The 23,252-nt window shown below is 42.9% G+C and overlaps 1 protein-coding gene across 2 annotated transcripts in view; it reads right to left on the reverse strand.

Moving 5' to 3' along the window:
* Positions 1-23,252, reverse strand: part of IQCK (IQ motif containing K) — a 163,837-nt gene that overhangs the window by 54,183 nt on the left and 86,402 nt on the right. For both annotated transcript variants that reach the window (XM_088451934.1, XM_088451935.1), the window contains exon 7: positions 10,913-10,997. In XM_088451934.1, the coding sequence (XP_088308060.1) occupies positions 10,913-10,997 (85 nt within the window). The remainder of the gene's footprint in view (positions 1-10,912; positions 10,998-23,252) is intronic.

Here is a 23,252-nt window from a genome sequence, read left to right on the forward strand (position 1 = left end):
ACCGTCAGCGGCACAATTGTACAAACAGCGCCTTCTAGGGTCTGAAACGGCTGCAGCCCCTAGAAGCCGGGGAGGGCTGACGGTAAGGCAGAGGAGTGGCTTCCCATTGTTACCTCCCCTTGTGACTGCCTGTCCTGTGTGTGATTGGTGGATAGGATAGTGCTTTAAATGGGAAAGTCAAGCCACTGCCAGTATAACCAGGGCATGGACTCACTGGCTCACTAGAGGTGGCAAATTTTACCGGGGGGGGTTATGCAGCCCTGCAGTCCCTAGGTAAATTCCGCCACTGGTCTGTCGTATTGCCGTTTTAAAGCAAAGTAAATACAAATTTAACAAAAGAGGCGCACATTTTCTTTTGAACAAATCATGTGCAATGTTAGGGGTGCAAATGTTTTTTTTTTTTTTTAATACAGTATTGACTACCTTTGTATGTACCACACAGATTCTGTACAGCTTTGTTTCACACTGAAATTTTTAATTGAGCCACGTCACACCCCTTCCCAAATCTGTCTGCACATATTAAACTTTCCCCCTTGCAGTGCAACCTGGTGTTGCCAAGGTGCACATTTTTGGCTTTGCTCCTAATCTGCATCCCTTGACTGATTGCTCCTTTATTGAACATTTAATACAAATGGCATATTAGCAAAATGGAAAAAGGGTTATCAGTGTTCCAATAATTCTGATTACAGCATCTAATAAAGGATAGGGCTTGATAATTTAGAAGGTTAGATAGCCTGTGGCCCAATGTGCCCAATTTACAAAGTGGGGATATTATGGTACGGATTTTTACATATTTAAATAGTGCCATATATTTAATTTGTTAAATGAAAACACTTTGTACTGTATGATTACTGATACTAAACGTGTTACTTATACCACTTTTACACCTAAATTCCGGGTCTGACCCAGAGTTGGAACAGGGTTCCAATCCGGATCAGACCCGGAATTTAGCCGGTGCCGACCCAGGATATTCCCAAGTTGGCGCTGTTCACACTGGAGCCGGGTCTGCATAGACCCGGCTTTTCCGGCGTTGAAGGGGACACTTGGAGATGACGTCATCTCCAAGCGCCACTGAAGTTACTCCTGTGTTAAACTCTGCTAGTTACCTGGGTTGGATTGCCGGGTCACTAGACACGTCGATCCAACCCTCTCTCCTTTTACACCAAGGAGCTACCTGGATTTTAGCTCCGGTGTAAAAGGGGTATGAATATCAAAAACATGTGAACTCACTAACACTTAGGGGTATATTTACTAAAGTGTGGTATTATAGAAATGGAGATGTTGCCCATAGCAATTAGATTCTACTTATCTTTTATCTAGTACCTTCTAGAAGATAATAGCTAGAATTTGATCGGTTGCTATTGGCAACAACTCCACTTCTAAAAACCTGCACTTTAGTAAATATACCCCTTAGGACACACTAACCCTTTCCTGTGCATCTGACCTCAGCCAAGGGGAAGGTGGTGGCTCCTGAACTTTCTCTCCCAACACCTCTCAACAGCTTTATATTATTTCTGTAGCCCATCTACAAGGTGAAAGCACATACAGTACTCTGCCCTCTTCTTAATGACGGTAGTGATGGATGGAATGAGAGAAATACTGTAACTATGTTGTCTATTTTGGAGCTTTTTATTTGCAAATACTGTATATTGTGTCTTAAAGTCTTTAATGATTCTTACTTGATGTGCTAAGAAATAGGGTTTAGCCACCAAATATAATTTCTTTCTGTCAAATAAGATCATTTTATGACCTATAACTTTCCTGTTCCGTTATGTAAGTATAAATTTAATTTAGCATTAATGGGAAGCCATTGGTGTAAATAACAAGTCTCCTGGTGCAAAGAAAGGTATGACCTTGGTGCACCCTATGCTGCTAATGTTCCATTAAACAAGGAAAACATTCATGGAAGCAAGAAATAAACACTATTCCTTGGATAAATCACAGATTCTGCACTGTGCGATGTATTGCAATGACACACTGGAAATACATCAGGCATTCAGGGCTGTTATATAATGCTCGCTGTCATGAATTACTCAGTGACCTGACAATAATTCATTATCAATGCTCTGCTAGACAAACTACGCAACATGCACAACACAATCTAATGTAGTCTCCCCGAGGAAACAGATTTGCATTTTACAGTTGCTAATTATATCTTTTCTTCATTTCTGCCCCCATTTAGATGTACTCAGGAGCCTATTTTAAATAATTTACAACTAATTAATGATGAAAAGTGATGATATGTCTAGAATTCAGCTGGTAGACATTTTGGAGAAAAACAAAAATAATATTTAGTATTGGACATTGTGGAGTTGTGAGTTCTGTAAAAAATAAAAACAGTGTATTTACACAGTATATATACTGGCACAGATTTAGATTTTAATAAGTAAAGGTACTAAATGAGTAATTAGAATAAAATAAAAACATACATTGACTTGGCATGTAGTTGGCATCCCGGCGTGCGGGATGCCAATGGTCTAAATACCAGCGCCGAAATCCCGACAGGTCGGGATCCCAGCACCAGTGTCCCGACCGTTGGCATCCCCGATTTTACTATAACAGGAAGACAAGACTTAGAAATATGTCTAAGGGGATGTTTAGATGAACAAACAGAGGGAATCCGGTTTCCCATTGTTGGAGTGAGTGACTGGTCATGTTATTCACCAGGGAATGTGTGTGTCTCATAGCAAAGCCTTAAAGGGCCCCACAAGTTCCAGTTACTCCTTGTCTTTGGTCCATTGCCCACCACCTACCACAATCTGCTGCTAACTCTGGATAGTAACCACTGGTCTCCGGGACTAAACTGAATCAGCCCATAAACATTTGGTATGAATGCGCGGATGGCAAAATGAAGCAAGCAGTTTCAGAGGTACCCACATGGTGTGGTCTAATATGATTATCTTCTTATTTAAAAGTGTGATTGTGATATAATAATAAATATCATTTCTTTATCAAACGGTTTTTGCATTATTGCTTTTTTCTCTCTCTTTTGAGCAATATATCAATAAGGTTCCGCATATATTTGGAGTGTGGAGGCCGTGGATTGGTATCTGTTTAAGAAAGCCCATACATGCTGGAATATGGAAAAGAACTCTGGGTCCCGTAAGGAATAAACTTGATGACAAAAAAAAAACATTATAGAAGTAAGATCATTTGCTCCTGGGCTGCACATTCTTGTTACTATTCTGTCTACACACCTGGGTGTTCTATGTATGTGATCTTGGTTAGTGGCCAAAGTGGTATCATCATTTCTTTATGTATTGTGGGAGGTAGGTGGAAGATCCCTTTGGTTTCTACAGGCTGCTATCATTGAGATATTAGTGCACAATGAAAGATCAAATTCTCTGCATTTATAACTTAATTAATGCAAATGTAAATTAATAAATGCACTATTCTCTTGTGTACTGTATATGACACTTTGTGATATTATATTGTGTATAAGTATAGTAATGAACTTTAGTAGTCAACACTAACGCTATCAGGCTACATCACTAAGTAGCCTTACTTTACATGCAAATGTAATTATTAACCAACCTATTGATTGACTGCCTCTAACCCTTGGTACACAGCGCAAAATTGATGACGCATTACCCATCAAAATCTCTTGTATGCAAAATGTGATTAGCTTTAGAGGTGTTCTGTTTTAGACAACTTAAGTATCCTTCTCAGTCCACTTTCTGTAGTGTTCTTTGGTACATATACTATACAGTACATTCAACAAGAAATATCAATAAGGAGAATAAAAATATATTAACTTGTAATTGATATAATTACACTACTTTCATGTTTATTGTCAACATTTTAAAGTTTAACCTTGAGGTTGAAAGTCGAGCCTGTTGGCCCTGTCATCCGGCAGTTCCTGCCAGTGAGGAATACCAGGGGTCCCCAACCACGGTCCTCAAGGCACACTAATGCCGTGTATCCGCTAGATAAGTTGGACAATTTGAACGATAACGATATCGTTATCGTTCATCATCCGCAATATCGTCCAGTGGGTATGCAGTCAATGACCCCCAAGGCAACCTGACGATATCGTCAGGTTCTGCAATGACGGGGATGAGTGAGGGTGACATCACTGAACAATATCGTGAACGATATCGTTCAGTGTGGGTGCGCAATGTTGTTAACGACATTGAGCCCAACACTGCAGGGCAAACACTAGACGATATCACTCATGGAGCATATCGTCTAGTGGATTCCCGCCTTAACAGTCCTGGTAGGATAGCCATACTTGAGCACAGGTGTCTTAATTAGTACCTCAGTTATTTTGATTTAACCATCTGTGATCAAGCACGCTATCATTAAAACCTGGACTGTTGGTGATATATTTACTTAAGTGCAGATTTTTAAAAGTGGAGATGTTGCCCATAGCAACCAATCAGATTCTAGCTATTATCTTATAGAAGGTGCTAGATAACAGTTAAGTAGAATCTGATTGGTTGCTATGAGCAACATCTCCACTTCTAAAAACCTGCACTTCAGTAAAAATACCCCTTATGCTGGGTACACACTGGCCGATCAATTGATCGGCCAATATATCGTGCCCCCATCGGCCAGTGTGTACAGACGACATGTCTGTGAACAACGTTGTTCACAGACATAATGCATTGCTGTGCTGCACAGCCAATGAACAGATATATCTGCCAGGTATGTACCCACCTTTAGTGTGCCTTGAGGTTGGGAATCACTGGGTTATACATATCATCAGCAGCTACAATCAGGAGCTGGAGTCAAAATAGGGCTCAGTGGGACTTCCACTGTAGGGGCACAGTAGAAACATGTACCCCAACACCATAGTGGAGGGGGTTCTGGCTAAGGAACCTCCTTAATTCAGGTATGTTGAAAAGAAGGGTTGTGGCTAACTTTTCAAAATATCTGCTACACAGAATTACTCTTTCCTGTACCTTAGAATCACTTACTAACCAACTCATTGTTGCTGTGATGAGCTCTGCTTGTTGCTGGCACAAGTATTTTCCAGTTTTTTTTTTTCTGGACGCAGTGATTTTTACAGACATAACAGCATTTTATTTCTCGCACCTCAAGACAGAGCTAGTCTGATTGGTCCAATGGAGTATGTGCGTATGTGAGTATATGTAAGTGTGTGTGAGTGAGTGTGTGCACAAGTGTGTGTGACCTCCAGTGTGTGTGACTCCGCTCCCGGTGTGAGTGTATAACCCCCCATAACGGATGCTGGGAGAACTAAATCTCCAAGCAGCAGTTGCGCCTCCCAGCACCCCCGGAGCCTCCTAGCAGCCCCCTTCCCAGTAAGAAGATGGGGGAGGCCACTGGGAGCCATGGAGACCACTGTAGACCCCCAGACACGTAAGTATAATTTTTTAAATTATTATTTTGTTTACGCGCCGCAGGGTTTACAACTCTGAAAACCCCAAGATTTTTTTTTATTCCCGATATCATGGGTATAGGGGCCGCGCATACCCGTGGTAATCCAAAATTGGGTGCAAGTTTTTATACCTCACTAAACCTCGCACCCTATTAAATATGCCCCTAACCGTCTGAGTTTACAACCACTTCAGTGACACTTCCCAGAGTGCTCAATACACTTTCAAGACATTTCTGAGATCGTGCGTCTCAATTGGTACTGCGTCAATTGGTACTGCGACTTTGTGCGTACGCACTCTGGACAAATGCATAGTGCGACTTAGACGAATGCGCAGTAGAAACAAATCGCCCACCTGCGTCCGACACCGACATTGCACCCAACTCTGAATCCGGCCCTTTGTGTTCTACAATAGTTGTTCGCAAACTTATTTTTAGATGAGACGCTAATTGTGCCATAGCTCAGAGACCCCAAATAACTATTAGCCTTTGGTCTTGGGCTTCAAAACAAGTGGTTCCTAATAGAAAATATTGCAAATCTAACAATCAATGGTTAGGAGGTCCAGTGGCAAATGCAGGATTTCTAGGGGGAGGTTTCCAAATGCTTGATTTTAGATCGAGTGTGGACAGTTCATGAAGACGACATAACTAGCACTTAAGCAGCTTTAATATGCGTCAGACAAAGTGTATTGTGTGTCATTATTCCAGCGTATACAAGACCAGCGATCACAGTAAGCCATTATATGCAGAAGTAGGGCCATTCTGCCTGAGCTGAATGGTATTATTTTAGATGTGGGCACTATTCCAGAGCATTGGAACAAGTCCGGGAGTCTGGGGGAGCAGCAGAGGAACCTAGCACTGTTCTGGACATATAAGTACATATTGGTCTTGTTATGCACTGGATAGTGTATTATTATATAGTAGGGGTAAGCGGGTTCGGATTTCTGAAATCCGAACCCCCCCGAGCCCCCCCGATTCGAGGCCGATCCGAGTCAGGCTCGACTTTTCCCGCCTGACTCGGATCTAAAATCGTGGCAAAACGTCATCATCCTGCCTTCCGGGTCACGCGGGTTTTGGATTCTATATAAGGTACCCGCGTCGGCGCCATTTTTTCACTCGGCTGTGGACAGTGAAGAGGGAGGGTGGGAGTTAGGGCTGGCTGGGCTGTGTAGTGTAGTGTAGTGTTGTGCTGCGCTGCTGTTGTCCATAGGGGCTGTGTCCACTCCTCCAAAGTCCATAGGGGCTGGCTGTGTTGTGCTGCTGTTGTCCATAGGGCCTGTGTCCACTCCTCCAAAGTCCATAAGGGCTGGCTGGGCTGTGTTGTGCAGTCAGTTGTCCATAGGGGCTGTGTCCACTCCAAAGTCCTGTGCAGTGTCCCAGTCCTAAAGGGGTGCTGTAGTGTTGTCCAGGGGGTGCTCTGTCCATCAGGGATACTCCCCCCAAGTGCAAAAAAAAAATTATTTTTTCTGTGTTTGTGAATTGTGTGCGCAGTAGCCACATGTGCATCAACAAAGTAGCGCCAAGCGTGCGTCTGTGTCATAAGTAAAGGGCCGGCTGGCTCGTCCGTGAAAGGGTGCTGTAACCCCCAAAGTGCACTCCAAATAATATTTTTTTTTTTCTGCGTTTGTGAATTGTGTGCGCAGTAGCCGCACGTGCATCAACAAAGTAGCGCCAAGTGTGCGCCTGTGTCATAAGTAAAGGGCCGGCTGGCTTGACCGTTAAAGGGTGCTGTAACCCCCAAAGTGCACTCCAAAAGAAATAAAAATATATATTTTTTTTAGTTTGTGAATTGTGTGCGCAGTAGCCGCATGTGCATCAACAAAGTAGCGCCAAGCATGCGCCTGTGCCATAAGTGAAGGGCCGGCTGGCTTGACCGTTAAAGGGTGCTGTAACCCCCAAAGTGCACTACAAACAAAATAAAAAAATATTTTTTGTGTTTGTGAATTGTGTGCGCAGTAGCCGCACGTGCATCAACAAAGTAGCGCCAAGCGTGCGTCTGTCTGTCATAAGTAAAGGGCCGGCTGGCTCGTCTGTTAAAGGGTGGTGTAACCCCCAAAGTGCACTCCAACCAAAATAAAATAATCTTTTTTTCTGTGTTTGTGTGTGAAATGTATGCGCAGTAGCCGCACTAGCATCCGCAAAGCAGCAGCGACAACCGTTCGTCTGTCTGTTAAAGGGTGGTGTAACCCTCAAAGTGCGCTCCACAAAAAATAAAAAATTCTTTTTTTTCTGTCTTTGTGAATTGTGTGGGCTGTAACCGCACCTGCATCCTCAAAGCAGCAGCGACAAGCGTGCGTCTGTCTGTTAAAGGATTACATCGGTGACAGCATCCAAGTAGGCATGTCAGACAGTCCGTACCTGTACTGGCAGGAAAAAGAGGCAATTTGGAGGGCCCTGTACAAACTGGCTCTATTTTACCTGAGTTGCCCCCCCTCCAGTGTGTACTCCGAAATAGTATTTAGTGCAGCCGGGAACCTTGTTAGAGAAAGGCGTAGGAGGTTGCTTCCACAAAATGTGGAGAAGATGATGTTCATAAACATGAATTATCAACTCTTCCAGGGAGACCAGCCTCCAGAACGTACAGAGGGACCTGTGGTGGTGGATTCCAGCGGGGACGAATTAGTACTCTGTGAGGATGAGGATATACACAACACTGAAGAGGGTGAGGAATTGGTGAATTAGGAGGATGAGGACGACATCTTGCCTCCGTAGAGCCAGTTTGTGCAGGGACAGATTAATTGCCAGCTTGTTTTGTGGGGGCCCAAACGAACCAATCATTTCAGCCACAGTCATGTGGCAGACCCTGGCGCTGAAATGATTGGTTTGTTAAAGTGTGCATGTCCTGTTTATACAACATAAGGGTGGGTGGTAGGGCCCAAGGACAATTCCATCTTGCACCTCTTTTTTTTTCTTTGCACTATGTATTGTTTGGGGCCTAGTTTTTTAAACTGCCATCCTGTCTGCCACTGCAGTGTCACTCCTAGATGGGCCACGTGTTTGTGCCGCCTACTCGTGTCGCTTAGCATAGTCATCCATCTACCTCGGTGCAACCTTTTGGACATAAAAAACACTATTGTGTTCGGAATAGAATCACTTTGTTTCATCTCCTCCTTCAGTTTCTCTAGCTGGTTTTGTAGTAGTTTTATTAAGGGAATTAATTGCCTTTTTTATCACAGGCAAAAACTGCTTCAACTGGTGGCTGACATACATTCAAACAAACAACATCCTCATCATCAACATCCTCATCAGCTTCAAATACAAATATCCCTCTCACATTGTTGCATTTCCACAGTAGCATCCTTAATTTCTATGTCACCATCTTTACTTGTGCTCCTGTCAGGAGCCGGAGCCAATCAGCAGTCGCTCCACAGTTAAGGGGACCGACCGGCTGGCAGCAGGTAAGTGTGTGTGAGTGAGGTAGGTAGGTGTGCAATAAAGTTTAACTTTTTTAGATGGTGTGTGTGTGGTGTGTTTTTTTAACTATTTAATTTACAATGGAGGTATGGGTGCCGGCCACCTGCTGGCACTTGTAGTTCCACAAGTGCAAAAGGGCAGGCAGGTAGTCCCACTGTAAAATACAATAGTTTTGAACTATTTTCCACATTATTACCCCCGTACTCACAGCCCAGGGGTGCGGGGAAGAGCCCCGGGCTTCAGCCCAAGCCTGGGGTATCGGGAGTGGGGGGACCCCTTCTTGGGAGGTTCCCACCTCCCCTGAGATTCCTCGGCTTGGAATGACCAGCTTGACATGCTAATGATTTGGCCCTGGAGACCTGGTGATAGGGTCTCCTGGCCATGGCATTACACCTCGGTCGGTTTGGGTCTGGTGCTGGTTTTAAATATAGGGGGACCCCTACACATTTTTTCCCCCCATATTTAAAACCTGCACAGGCCCTGCAGCCAGGTGGTGGTTCCTAAAGTATGGGGGAACCCTACTCATTCTCCCCCCCGTAATTTTAGGAACTAGGACTGGCTGAGCAGTCTGGGGCTGGTTATGTCTTTTGGCAGGGAGGGGCCCTACGTCTTTTTTTCAAACATTCAACACTTATTTTTAAAGGTAGACCACACAAGCAGCCTTTACATATCTCACCGATATGTACAGGCTGCTTGCTCGGGAGAGTTTTGCAGAGAGAAAACACTCAAATCTCATGTGAGTAATCTCATCTAAACTTGCTACTTGGGGGAGAAATCTCGATCTGCTTCACCATCGACCAACTCACTTTCAACTAAACTCACAGTAAATTTGCGAGTTTAAAAACTGGAAAATCACCCGAGTTTCGGCAATGTAAATCGAGTTTAAAGCAAAACAAACTCGATCAGACTCGAATCTTAGTAAATTTACCCCTAGGACTCTCTTCAGGTATTTGTGAAGTTTGTGAACACACAGTTTGTTGCCAGCCTTAGTTTTGTTTTGGTGAACTGATTTGCATGTTTTAATGGAGACACATGTAGTCTCAGAGTAATAAGGTGTTGCATGTGAGGTTTCATAAGATGCTTGACTTTGTGTGCCCCTGGCTCCCGCAATAGGCATACTAGTGCATGAAAAATCACTAGCAGGACCACCACTTGCAAAAAACAGGCCATTGTCCCAGCCTTTCCTTGGCACTTCATGTGGTATATGGAATTTTGACAATTTTACATTTTCAGCAGTAAATTTTCTTATTAGAGGTAATGTTTTCTTTAACATTGTGATATATTTTATAGATTTCAGGTGCCCTTTCTTAAACTATATTTCCCTGGACCACCCATAGTAGAATTTAAGTACTATCATGACTGTTGGCAGCAGGAGCAGCACTAGTGCTGGGTTGCTGCAACTAATCTTCTATTGACTGATCCATATCAACTCACAGCGTCCCTAGCATAAGCCGGTTGGCATCCTAATGACGTTATATTTTTTAACAGACAAGTTTTATTGTAAAAATTTTTAACAGTGCTTGGAGGCCCTGAACACAAAACAAACTGCCTCACAGCACTCCAAATACATGGTTGGCATCCTAATAGTAATGATGACGTTATATAGTAGGTTTTTATTTTGTTTTATTAAAAAAAGTGCCCCAGTAAGTTTTTTAAGTAACTCAGTGCTGTAGTCCACTCCTATGGCATTTTTTTGTGCCTCACAGAGTGCTGCAGCCAGCCCTTAACAGTGCTCCTAATAATTAAAAAAAAATGTTTTACCATGTGCCCTATACCCACACCCTCTCCTTCCAGTCTTCATTGTGATATGGAGCCCGACCACAAGGGAGGGGCTTTAATATGCAATCTGAAACACGCAAGAATGGACGCTGGGAAGATGACTTTTGCCTCGTTTTGAGATACAAACATGGCGGTAAGACCCAGAGGTGTGAGAGACCTGCACATCTCTAATAGCAACCAATCAGCATTATCTTCCTAAGCTATACTGGACATTACAATGTCAGCTCATATATGACTGGCATTGGCAACAGCACTGATTTCCTTTGCATCCATTTTCTTTAAATCTGTATACACAGTCAATTTAGAGACATTTTCAATAAAATTAATTTAATAATTTGACTTGTACAATGACCTAATTTATATATTATAGAATAATATTTACCCGATATCCTCTCCAAAATGACTGTATCAGTGTCACCGCCTCCTCGTCTGATAGAAGCAGAGATAGAGGAATAGGTGGTCTTGGACTACAAAAAAAATAATACTATTAGTATTATTAAGTGATATGTGATGACTAGTTATGTGCACGCATATATGTAAAATTGTTTTGCAACATATTTTTCATTCTAAAATTATAAATATTATCTATGTTCTGTCCTTTCTCTTTCGGATGTATTTACTGGTGCGTCTATTGAATAACATATAACATCTTCATGCAGCACCACGCTCACAGAATTTGCCAGGCACAATTTTCCTTGTCAGACAAGTCTACAATCTAGTATTTGATGCTTGGGACACAGGGAGACAAAGTGACTTGTCCAAGGTCACAATGAGCGGAGACTGAATTTCTCCAGCAAGTCCCTGTATCAGAGGCAGATCAGATGGAATGGGGCCTGGACTACAATTGTCAGTGGAAGGGGGAGAAAAGTCAATAAAAGGTTAATGATGAACCTATTTTTTATTATTTATTAACACAGTTATTTATACAGCACAAACATATTATGCAGCGTGTTGTATAGAGATCATATGATCGTTTACAAAAGTTCCTTTCCCAGTGGAGCTAACAAGCTATATTCCCTATAACATGGACACACAGGGGCGTATCTATAATGGGTGCAGGGTGTGTGGGGCACACGGGCCCCTGGGTCCAGGGGGGCCCTGCACCGCACACCCTGCACCCATAGTATTACTTCCCTCTCCAGAGTACCACGTTGGTGCGTGGGTCCGATGCTGTAATAACGACTGGCAAATGGCCGCCGCGGGCATTTTCCCGTAGTTTGCGCATGCGCAGTACAGGGAGAATGGCCACTGTGACCATTTTCCTGGTGACCAGCGCATTCTCTATAGACTCTGGATGCACTCTAGTGCCCAGAGTCTATAACGCCGGTGCTGGCCGCGCACAGTCTCCGACATGCAGTCTCCGGCTGGCGTGCAGTCTCCGACATGGGCCCCCTCCTTTCTGTCCGGCCGCCGGACAGAAAGGAGGGGGCCCATGTCGGAGACTGCACACGGGCCCCCTCCTCTCTGTGGACACACTAGTTAATTTTTGTTATAAGCCAATTAACTGAGGATGTTTTTGGATTGTGGGAGGAAACCAAAGCACTTAGAGGAAACCCACACGTAGGGCAGAAATACACAGGAGAAACACCTACTGCAAGAACTGCACTTCTCTTAGGGGATTCCAGTGTAAATGTTATAGGATTGAGAATAGATACTAATGTGAAGCAGGTAATGAGGTGCCTAATTCATACACGGCTCCAAGGGATAAAGAGCTCATAATAAAAATCATGAAGACAGCATGATAGGAGGGGTATTTGGATATAATTGTACACGTAGAGACAAATTAATTGATAAGTCCTGAAGTTACTTAGGACAGAAAGGACTGACTTTAAGCAGGTACCACCTGCTGTGAGCTTTGTAGAAGTATTGCCAGTGCCCAGAGGTGATGAAGGCTGAACTTGTTACATCAGAACATTCAATGTGTGGCTGGGGCAGTGGTGTGAAGAGGAAGAGGTTGGATTTATAGAAAATAGTCCATTTGGAAAATATAGATCTTTACAAAAATGATGTCCTGCATTACACCCATCTTTAAGATATTTAGTGTAGTGCTCATTCTAACATCCTGCACCTGTCACAGCCCGTGCAGTTCCTCTCTCCTCCCTGGGGTGACGCTCTCTGCTCTGGTGCTTCCAGCACACTCTAGTTTGTATCTCAGCAGTTTGCTGAGTGTGCTAGAAGCACCAGAGCAGAGAGCGACACTCCAGGAAGTAAAGAGGAACAGCACGGGCTGTGACAGGTGCAGGGTGCTAGAATGACAACTATTAGTGATCAATATGAATGCTTCATCAGGAGGAATGTAAGCTAGCAAAGGGGGGCAGAGAAATAGCTAGTTGTAAGGCAATCCACACGAGTAGTATTGTATGGGCAGGGTTTTTAAATGGGAAACAAACAAAAACAAAACGAAAGGTAGTTGAGTTAAAAAAAGAAAAAACAACATAGAAAGAATGGAGAATATGGGGGGGAATATAAGAAACACTAACAATATTGAGGCTATTATGGAGTGCTGGTGCAATAAAATCACGACAGGACATACAGTAGCTATACAAATATCCTTTCACGAAGAAAAACAAAGAGGAAAGATTAGGGGAGGAATGTCAATCTCAAGCACCGGCAGAGCCACGATTATGTGATCCATTGCGAATTGTGTCATTGGGGCCGAAGACCGACAGCCACGTCTACTCTCCTGGGAGTCTGGGAGAGCTCCACAAAATGTGCGAGTCTGGAGAGTAGGCAAGTACAGTATGTAAACGACAGTACTTTACCTATGTATTAGGTTTTCATACTACCTAACTGCTGATCCATGTGTAGTTATAGATTACCATGAAAGATGGCATCAGAAAAAAAAAAAGACAAAAGACCATGATTGCCAGGCTCCAAATGTGTGGGTCAGTGAAGCTTGTGACCAAGATGTCTCGGTCATTTTAGCAGTGCAGTCTCTGTGGCTCAGAACTCCTGCCAGCTACTTCCCTGCCTGTTGCACACTATGCAGCAGGCTGCAGGTCATGTAAAAATAGGATGATAAGTATGGCCATAGACTAATATTCAGGCAACAAGGAGAGGATGAGAGCTGTCATTCGTGGCAGCTGCTCCAGGCAGAGAGGAATTGGATCTATCACTGTTTCACACTATGTAGAAACCGTGTGTGTTATCTTATCCCTGGAACTGAAATACTTAGCAACAGATCATCTAGTCCACAGGTTCTCAAACTCGGTCCTCAGGACCCCAAACAGTACATATTTTCCAGGTCTCCACACTGAATCAAGTGAAATAATTAGCTCCACATGAGGACCTTTAAAATTTGTCAGTGAGTAATGACTACACCTGTGCACCTGCTGAGTGACCTGCAAAAACATGAACTGTGTGGGGTCCTGAGGACAGAGTTTGAGAACCACTGATCTAGTCTGACTACATACTCAGCTTTACAGCTCACGATTGTGAAATATTTACATTAAGGGGTCAATTAAATTTCTAGTGAGGGGGGCGAGTTGCCACTGCAACGGCGTAGACACAAGCTGCACTCGCTCCCCTCACGGCCTGATCTTGTCCCATGCATTTTCGTTTTTGTACTCAGCCCTATATACTGTATATATATATCAGGAAGAGACATAAACAAAAACATTTTATATCTTTATATAGACTACTGCCTATGGGGCTGCAAACAGAAATATGCAAGTAAGGAGGTAACATAAGTGCGGCATACAGCCGCACTTACTTAGGTGCGAAGATCTTACACCTAATTGGACTGACCTCTAAGGAGCTGCGTGCAAAAATGAGCAAGTCAGGGGTGAGATTGGGCCGCGAGGGGGGCGATTTGCTGTGCCATTCCCGGTGTTTCTATAGCTGATCCAATAGCAATTAGCCCCCTTCGCACCTAACTGGATTGACCCCTGGGCGTGGCATATAGCCACTCTTACTCACAGGTCCGTAAGGAGTCAATCCAGTGATATGCAATGGAGTTGAATTGCTGTTCGGAACTTCATAAAGACGCCGGCAATGGCACGTCAATTGGCCCCCTCGCGGCCCGATATCACCCCAGACTCACACATTTTTGCTTGCAGCCCTACGGGGCTGCGAACAGAAATGTGCGAGTCTGGATCTACCATAAGTGCAGCATATACTGTACTCGCACTTACTCGCGGGTGCGAGGAACTCACACCTAGTAGGATAGAGCCCTAAGTATTTCAGGAAGCTCTCTCCTATTATTTTTTATTAACAGTTTCTTATATAGCGCAGCCTATTCCGTTGCGCTTTACAATTGTAAACATTAATAGAACAAAACTGGGTAATAACAGACAGATATATAGGTATCCTATATAACAAAGGATACAAAGAATAAATTAAGAACCAACTACTATGTGTGTATACATATATATATATATATATATATATATATAAATATATATATATATTTATGCCAGTCCAAAACAAACGGCACTAGGAGACTTATTATATGCAAACAAATCTTGTATTGAAAATGATCAACGTTTCATAATACCACATTTGTTGTCTATGTGATTGTGTGTCTCAGTGGCTTGTATTACATCAGGCAGCCATAAATTCAGTGAAAGAATGGCTGCACATAAGTCCGCCATTAGGATGACACTGGCTGGGAAAGCAGTTGATCAGCCAATAGCCCTACATTTTAAAGCCCAGGAATTCACTCTGGAGTCACTTAGATATTTTGCAATTGATCATGTGCCCTTATCCTTGAGAGGTGGTGATAGAGCCAAGGCTCTCCTCACCAAAGAAGTGAGATGGATTTCAAGATTGGGAACCATTACCCCTAGAGGGTTAAATGACAAAATTAACTGGAACTGTCTGTGAGTATTTTGTCCTGTGATTATGCATATTATAGCTACAATTTCTATGTGGAATATATTATAAATTCATTGTGATGTACTTTTATCTGCTTGTTTCTGTGACCCGGGATCAGCTGATGGGCTTGAACGGGGTGATGACGCAGAAACCATGTGTGCAGGCCAGGTGGAACGCAAGCAGAGAGTTCCCTTGGTTTACAGCCACGGAAGTGACTGGTAGTCCGCCCATTGGAGGTTCTCCCAGCAGCATGTCACCGAAGCAGCAGCACGGACATGGGGTGTTCTGTGCAGGTATTTATGTGTGTAAGTGTTGTGTTTTTTGTCCTTGTATCACCTGTATGGTCCTGACGACGGAGTGGTAGCTCCAAAACGTTGATCATTTTCAATACAAGATTAGTTTGCATATAATACGTCTCCTAGTGCCATTTGTTTTGGACTGGCATATATCATATAACGGGCACAGGAGCAAGCTGTACATTACTATTAGGAGTTCCGGCACACTTGTGGATATATATATATATTATATATATATATATATATATATATACTAGCTGGAGTACCCGCCTTTGCCCGGGATTTTAAGAATGTTTGTTTACACATCATCCTCCAACAAACCTCTCCTTAGGCAGGCCCCACGAAAAGCATGACAAACTTCCCCATCAACAGGCCTAAGGTCTTCGAAGGAAGTAGGACCTGTAACGGTGTAAAGCAAACTTCGTAGAAGCATTCAAAATTTGTCGGATGTACAGTGTAAACACGGCCAAGAGCTTCTGTTGCTCTGATACCAGGATGACCATCTACAGCGACTCCCTGTTTTCTGCGCATAAAAACTTTTCGAGAAGCATTCCATGTGTAATATTTTGGCAGCTCACAGTACAGCAGGGTCCTTGAAAAGTCATCATTTTGACAGTTTGAAGAAAGAAGTCAATGTTGTTGCGTAATTTGGTATAGTCAGAGAGCTGAGAATGCTGGGAAAGCCTGCTAAAGCTCTCTTCGATAATAAACATTAAGATAATGACAAAACATGACAACGCAAAAAGCTATGAGGCCCTACCCATATGCCGTGAGGCCCCACAATGAGCGTACAGCAAAAATTGTGTTTTTTAATTAATTAAAAATTAACAGTAATTAATTTTTATTTCAATTTTTTTTAGTTGCCTCGGCCGTGTTTTAATACGCTCGTAAGTAACATTTCACGATCTTGGCTTGTGAACTGTGGATTGGTATAGAAAGACAGAAGGAAAAATGTACGCTTTTATATAGTATAGAGATAAGAAAGTTCTTAAATATCACCACTGGAGGCAGCAGACAGCAGTACTGAGTGCAAGGCCTACAGCAAAAAGTGTCTTTCAATTAATTAAAAATGAACAGTAATTCATTTCAATTTCAAATTTTTTTAGTTGCCTCGGCCGTGTTTTAACACGCTTGTATGTAACATTTCACGATCTTGGCTTGTAAACTGTGGATTTGTATAGAAAGACAGAAGGACAAATTTTAGCTTTTATACAGTAGATATATATATATATATATATATATACATATATACATATTACGGATTAGGAAGAGGTCTATTTTATATAGCTTACTGTATCCATCTGTGCACAGAAACGTGAAGGAATTGATAAATTAGATTTTTGGGGGTAAATGCTAAGGCTTTGAGCAAGTCTGACTCTTGTGAAATCCCTTAGGATCTGGTCATATTCAAAACGGAAAGTGTCTCTTATTGTAAGGCTCTGTAATGACAACAATTCTTGTCATGCTAGAAACTTTTATACAAAGCATTACAGTACAAACCTTTATACTGATTTATGTTGTGCTTACCATCTGCCCTTTCAAACACTTTGAAACCTATCCATGTAACATTTTGTTCATTACCAGGAGTGGAAGTATTCAGAATATTTTTATATAATTTCAACCTGCCGCCAATAGACATGATATCCAGAGGGATCATGGGAAGTAATCTTAATCTTACGGGAACATACTGTCCTTTCTATATCTGTATCTTTTGTGGTTATACAATCTATCAGAACTGAAGCACATATTCATGGGCTAGCATGTTATAATAATTCTCTCCTGTCTTTTGTTTTCTGACAATATGTCCAAGAGTAGATAACTGGGAAACAAGACACCAGCCTGTTACATACAGATTACCCTAGTTTATTCACAGTATATTGAACATGAAGATTTAAACTATGTGTAATGTATCTAAGCACTGTCATAGGAAGATCTCTGAAAGATCATGTGACCTAAAGCATGGGAATTGTAGTCTATAGTCAGTCAGTCTCCCAGGACTTACATCCAGGTCTGTCAATCACATATCTCTCTAATCCCAACAAATGGACTTCTTAATTTGGGTCCATGCACATGCCCGAAAAAGGGGATGTGGCCTCAGGGAAAGGAAGGGGCCTTGCAACACGATCCCCATTTTCATCAATCTGGGGGCAGGTCTAGAGCTCCCCGAGCGGCTGGGCTGACCTCCCCACACTGGTTAAGTGGGTGCAAATCTGTTCTGTATTCACCATAACAGGGGTGACCAAATGCTCCCCCCAACCTTCCCCCCCGCCTGTGGAACAGCTGGATAGTGCCCGAAAAGTGGGGAGGTATGCAGTCAGATTGTCCCAGTCTGTATAGAAGACACAAGTTATACAATATCTTCTGTTCAAGCAATGTTGTCAGATCAGTCACCTACATATATGGAATCACCTTGCAGAGTAAAGTGTAGAATGGCCTCAATATTGCTGGGATAGCGTTTTGCTAGGCCACGGCTTGTCTAAGATTAAGCCCAGAAACTCAGGGCCTGATTCAGAGCCGGACGCTATTTGCGCTCTCTCGTTCAGAAAAAGGGGGTGGCTATTTAAATTAACCGTTCGCTCTTTGCGGTCTGATCACGCCTCTATGTCTGAACGAGCGAACAAAACATGCTGACGTAATTTTGAAAAAAACGCCCCCTGGCCGCTCGCATCATACGTCATGTCCGCTATTTATTAGATTAATCGAGTACATCGGACGGCGTCTGAACTGCTCGCTATTCTTGTGGTTGGTTTTTCCTACCGCAATCATGCGAGCAGTTCTGACTATAAAACAACCAAGTGACGTGGCCGATGACGCTGCTTTGTTAATTATGCACACCCTTAAAACGCCCGTTTTGACCGTTTGGCACGCCTGCGTTTGGATCTCCACTCCCCGTTTTCAAGCACCTTCCCCTGTTACCACCCACAAATGCCTCATCCTGTCACTCAAAATAGCAGGCATTCGCTATTTAGCGAGCACACGATTTTCGGCCGCACTGACTGGTTCGTGCATGCGTATTACAATCCGTACGCATGCGCAGATGTGCGAACATCGCTCGGAACGAACGAGTGGCCGCTTACGAGCAGCTCTGAATCAGGCCCTCAGTGCCTGCTCCTTTTCCTGTGGTTACTTTATTAGATAAGATGCTGTGGTTTCCTCCACTTACTTCTTGAATTGTCCAGAAATATTTGGTGGAGATTTAGTAAGGGGAGGCTTCGGCAAACCGTATAGGTTTTCATATTTTAAGGTGCGGTTTGCGCACTTTCTCTAGACATCTCCCTAGCGTGGAATGTAGGTGTGCGCCTAGAAGTGCAGTGGTCAGATCATCCAGATAAGACTGGATGGTATGGAACTATCCATGTTTTCATTTATACATTTATTGTATCTTATGCCAAAAACCATGCAATTAAAGATGGCTTAACATTGGGTAATGCAATGGCCTAGTACAGTGGTTCCCAAACTGGGTGCCATGGCACTTGCATGGGTGCCTTGGGTTGGTGGTCCAGTACCAAATAAAATGATTTTTAGTCAGTGTGATAGGCAAAACTAGTGCCAATGACTGCCAATCAAACAATATGTGGACAAAATAAATTACAGCCCTGTCAACCACCACACTGAAGCTAAGGGTGACATATAAGCACAATTTACTTCATTTAATTTTTGCTGAATTTATCAATAAGAAACTTTTGGCCCGTGGGTGCCGTGGAAAAAATGCTGATACTCTAGGGCAGTGATTTTCAACCTTTTCAACTCGAGGCACGCTACACAAGATTTTAAAATTGCCAAGGCACACCATCCAGTGATACAGTGTGCATGACCAATGAAAAACATAAACATTTACTCCCACACTACATTGGCCTCCACAGGAATAAAACATACTACACTGGCCTCCACAGGAATAAAACACACTACTTTGGCCTCCACAGGAATAAAAAACACACTACATTGACCTCCACATGAATAAAACACACTACATTGGCCTGCACAGGAATAAAACACACTGCATTGGCCTCCACAGGAATAAAACACACTACATTGGCCTGCACAGGAATAAAACACACTACATTGGACTCCACATGACTAAAACACACTACTTTGGCCTCCACAGGAATAAAAAACACACTACATTGGCCTCCACATGAATAAAACACACTACATTGGCCTGCACAGGAATAAAATACACTACATTGACCTCCACAGGAATAAAACACACTACATTGGCCTGCACAGGAATAAAATACACTGCATTGGCCGCCACAGGAATAAATCTCACTACATTGGCCTCCACAGGAATAAAACACACTACATTGGCCTCCACAGGAATAAAACACATTACATTGGCCTCCACAGGAATAAAACACACTACATTGGCCTCCACAGGAATAAAACACACTACATTGGCCTCCACAGGAATAAAACTCACTACATTGGCCTGCACAGGAATAAAACACACTACATTGGCCTCCACAGGAATAAAACTCACTATATTGGACTCCACAGGAATAAAACACACTACATTGGCCTCCACAGGGATAAAACACATTACATTGGACTCCACAGGAATAAAACACACTACATTGGCCTCCACAGGAATAAAACACACTACATTGGCCTCCACAGGAATAAAACTCGCTACATTGGCCTGCACAGGAATAAAACACACTACATTGGCCTCCACAGGAATAAAACTCACTATATTGGCCTCCACAGGAATAAAACACACTATATATTGGCCTCCACAGGAATAAAACACACTACATTGGCCTCCACAGGAATAAAACACACTACATTGGCCTCCACAGGAATAAAACACACTACATTGGCCTCCACAGGAATAAAACACACTACATTGGCCTCCACAGGAATAAAACACACTACACTACAAGTGTGCTGAGTTGACTGCTGCGGTATACTTGGCAACCACTCGCGGCACACTAGTGTGCTGCGGCACAGTGGTTGAAAAATGCTGCTCTAGGGCGCCGTGATTCGAAAAAGTTTGAGAACCACTGGCCTAGGAACTTGATACTAAGGGGTATATTTACGAATGTGCAGGTTTTTAGAAGTGGAGTTGTTGCCCATAGCAACCAATCAGATTATAGTTATTATCTTCTAGAAGGTGCTATAGGCAACATCTCCAATTCTAAAAACCTGCAGTTTATTAAATATACCCCTAGTTATTCTATGCACTGACATACAGATGTGTCCTCACACACTATTGCTGCAGTCGCTCCAAACAGCAGGGTGCGCCAGTTCCCATGCGACACGGCTTACCCCAGCGCCTCATTTGCCTGATTGTCGCAATGCAATGTGACAAAACCGCTTCACGAGACTGCACTGATTAATTTGATAGGTGACACTTATTTATTTGTGTGCGACATTTGTAGACCATTTAGGTAAAAAATTCAGAAAAAGACTACGTACAGTCCAAAATGTGGTACACGTTTATGCTTGCCCCATGTCAAACCCATTAACATGCATCGGAATAATGCACTGAATAAGTTTTTGACTTCTGTTTGGTACTTCTATGGTGCATTGCCCAACATCCAGAGCAATTGTGTCCTTGGAAAAGCCAACATTGTGGTTTGCAAAATCAATATATGAAAAATCAACTTTTGCTGTTCATTTCACTGCACCATGAGGTCAGGAAGGACCTCATTCTCCCTAAAGCACTGAGAGTAATTATCCTTCTTCACTCTTTCCTCCCGAGGACTATTGGACTGCCCTGCTGCTGCACTCAGTGCTGCCCCCTGTCTTCAGAACACTACCTACTGCCTTGTGTTGCTTTTAATCTTATGAATCTTGAACTCTGGTGTTGTCAGTAGTTCCAATGTGTAGGTGACACTTCATACTAACTGTCCAATCGTTCATTGTGACAATAGTTTATCATCATTTCTATTATATTGCTGTCTGACGTTTACATATCACAAATCTGAAAACTGTCATATAAAATGTAACCAGGGGCTAAATTTACTAAAGTTCGATTTGAGATTCATTTTTATGAATCACTGAAATCTCCTGAGAACGAATTCAACTTGACCAGAAAAATCCCTTAGCAAATCTCAAATTTACTAAGAATGGATTTTGCTTTCGATTTTCAACTCAAATTCGATCTTGTTTCAGTTTAAGAAGAGATTTGCTGTTCAATTTTGCATGTTCATGTCCAAATCAAACAGCAAATTCCATACCAAATGAACTTCAAAGCCCCAAATGAATAGAACTGCTTCATGCTTTCATTTTCAGCATGAGCAGTTTATTTTGACACAGATACATGCATACATCAGTGAGATGAATGCATGTATCTCACTGTAAAAAGCTTGTAAAGAGTTAATGTTTAAAAAGAAAATGACGTGGGGTCCCCCCCTAAATACACAACCAGCCTTGGACTTTTCATAGCCAGTCCTGGTTGTGTAAGTACAGGGAAAAAATTGCATAGGGTTAGCACAACCAGCACCAGGCTCAGATCCGGTCCTGGTTCTGGAATTACAGGGGAAAAAATGCGTAGGGTTCCCCTGTAATTTTCACAACCAGCACCGGACCCTTTCTAGCTGGGGGTAATGTCACAGCCAGGGAAACCCTATCACCGAGCTCCCCAGCCGAAACATTACCCCTGACCGCTAGTCAGCCCAGGCCGGGGATCCCTGTGGAGTTGGGGAACCCCAATAAAGGGGTCCCCCTCTCCAAGGCACCCCAGGCCTAGGCTGATAGCCCGAGGCTATCCCCGCCACCGATGGGCGGTGGGTGGCGGGTTGATAGTGTAAGTGTAGTGTAAAAAAAGATAAGTGTAAACACTGTCTTTACGAGAAGAACTGCACGTCCCAGAAATCCTCCCCTGCATGCTGGTACTTGTAGAAACACAAGTACCAGCATGCGGGGCATTAAGGGCCTGCTGGTACCTGTAGTTCACCTGTAAAGAAATGTTTAAATAAACACAATATACACACACCATGACAGTATACGTTTAATACATACATACACACTCACACATACTCATCTACATTACCTGGACTGGTCCTCTTCTCCCTGTAGGCATCCTTGGTCTTCGTAAAATAAAAAAACGCGAAAACCCGAGCCACGGAACAGGTAGAAACCACGATGGTTGTTACCTCTCTAATGAAGAGCTCAGATGCGGCTTTTCCCTTTGTACGGCCGTGTCTGAGCGTTCATTGGCTGAGAGTGGTAAGCCCCCACCTCTCTCAGCCAATGAACGGCTCCCACCATTGAAGTCAATGGTGAGAGACACAGGGTTACTAAATGTGATTCTGCGGTTCCCACCTTTGACTGGCTATGAAAAGTCCGGGGCTGGTTGTATATTTAGGGGGGGACCCCACGTAATTTTTTTTAAACATTAACTCTTTACAAGCTTTTTACAGTAAGATACATGCATGCATCTCACTGATGTATGATTGTATCTGTGTGAAATTCATTTAAAATCCTTTTTCTGTTCGATTTGACATTCAATTTGGCCTTTAGTAAATCCCTACATAAAAAAATTAAACCAAAATCGAATGCAAAATTGAACAGAATCAAAATCGAACCATAGTAAATATACCCCCTGGACTTAAAAAAAAGTTATGTTATGTTTGTTGGTATTTCTTTGTGATAAATCTATACAAT

Source organism: Taudactylus pleione, unplaced genomic scaffold (genome assembly GCF_031769625.1).
Source record: "Taudactylus pleione unplaced genomic scaffold, aTauple2 ptg000032l, whole genome shotgun sequence".
Classification (NCBI taxonomy): domain Eukaryota; kingdom Metazoa; phylum Chordata; class Amphibia; order Anura; family Myobatrachidae; genus Taudactylus; species Taudactylus pleione.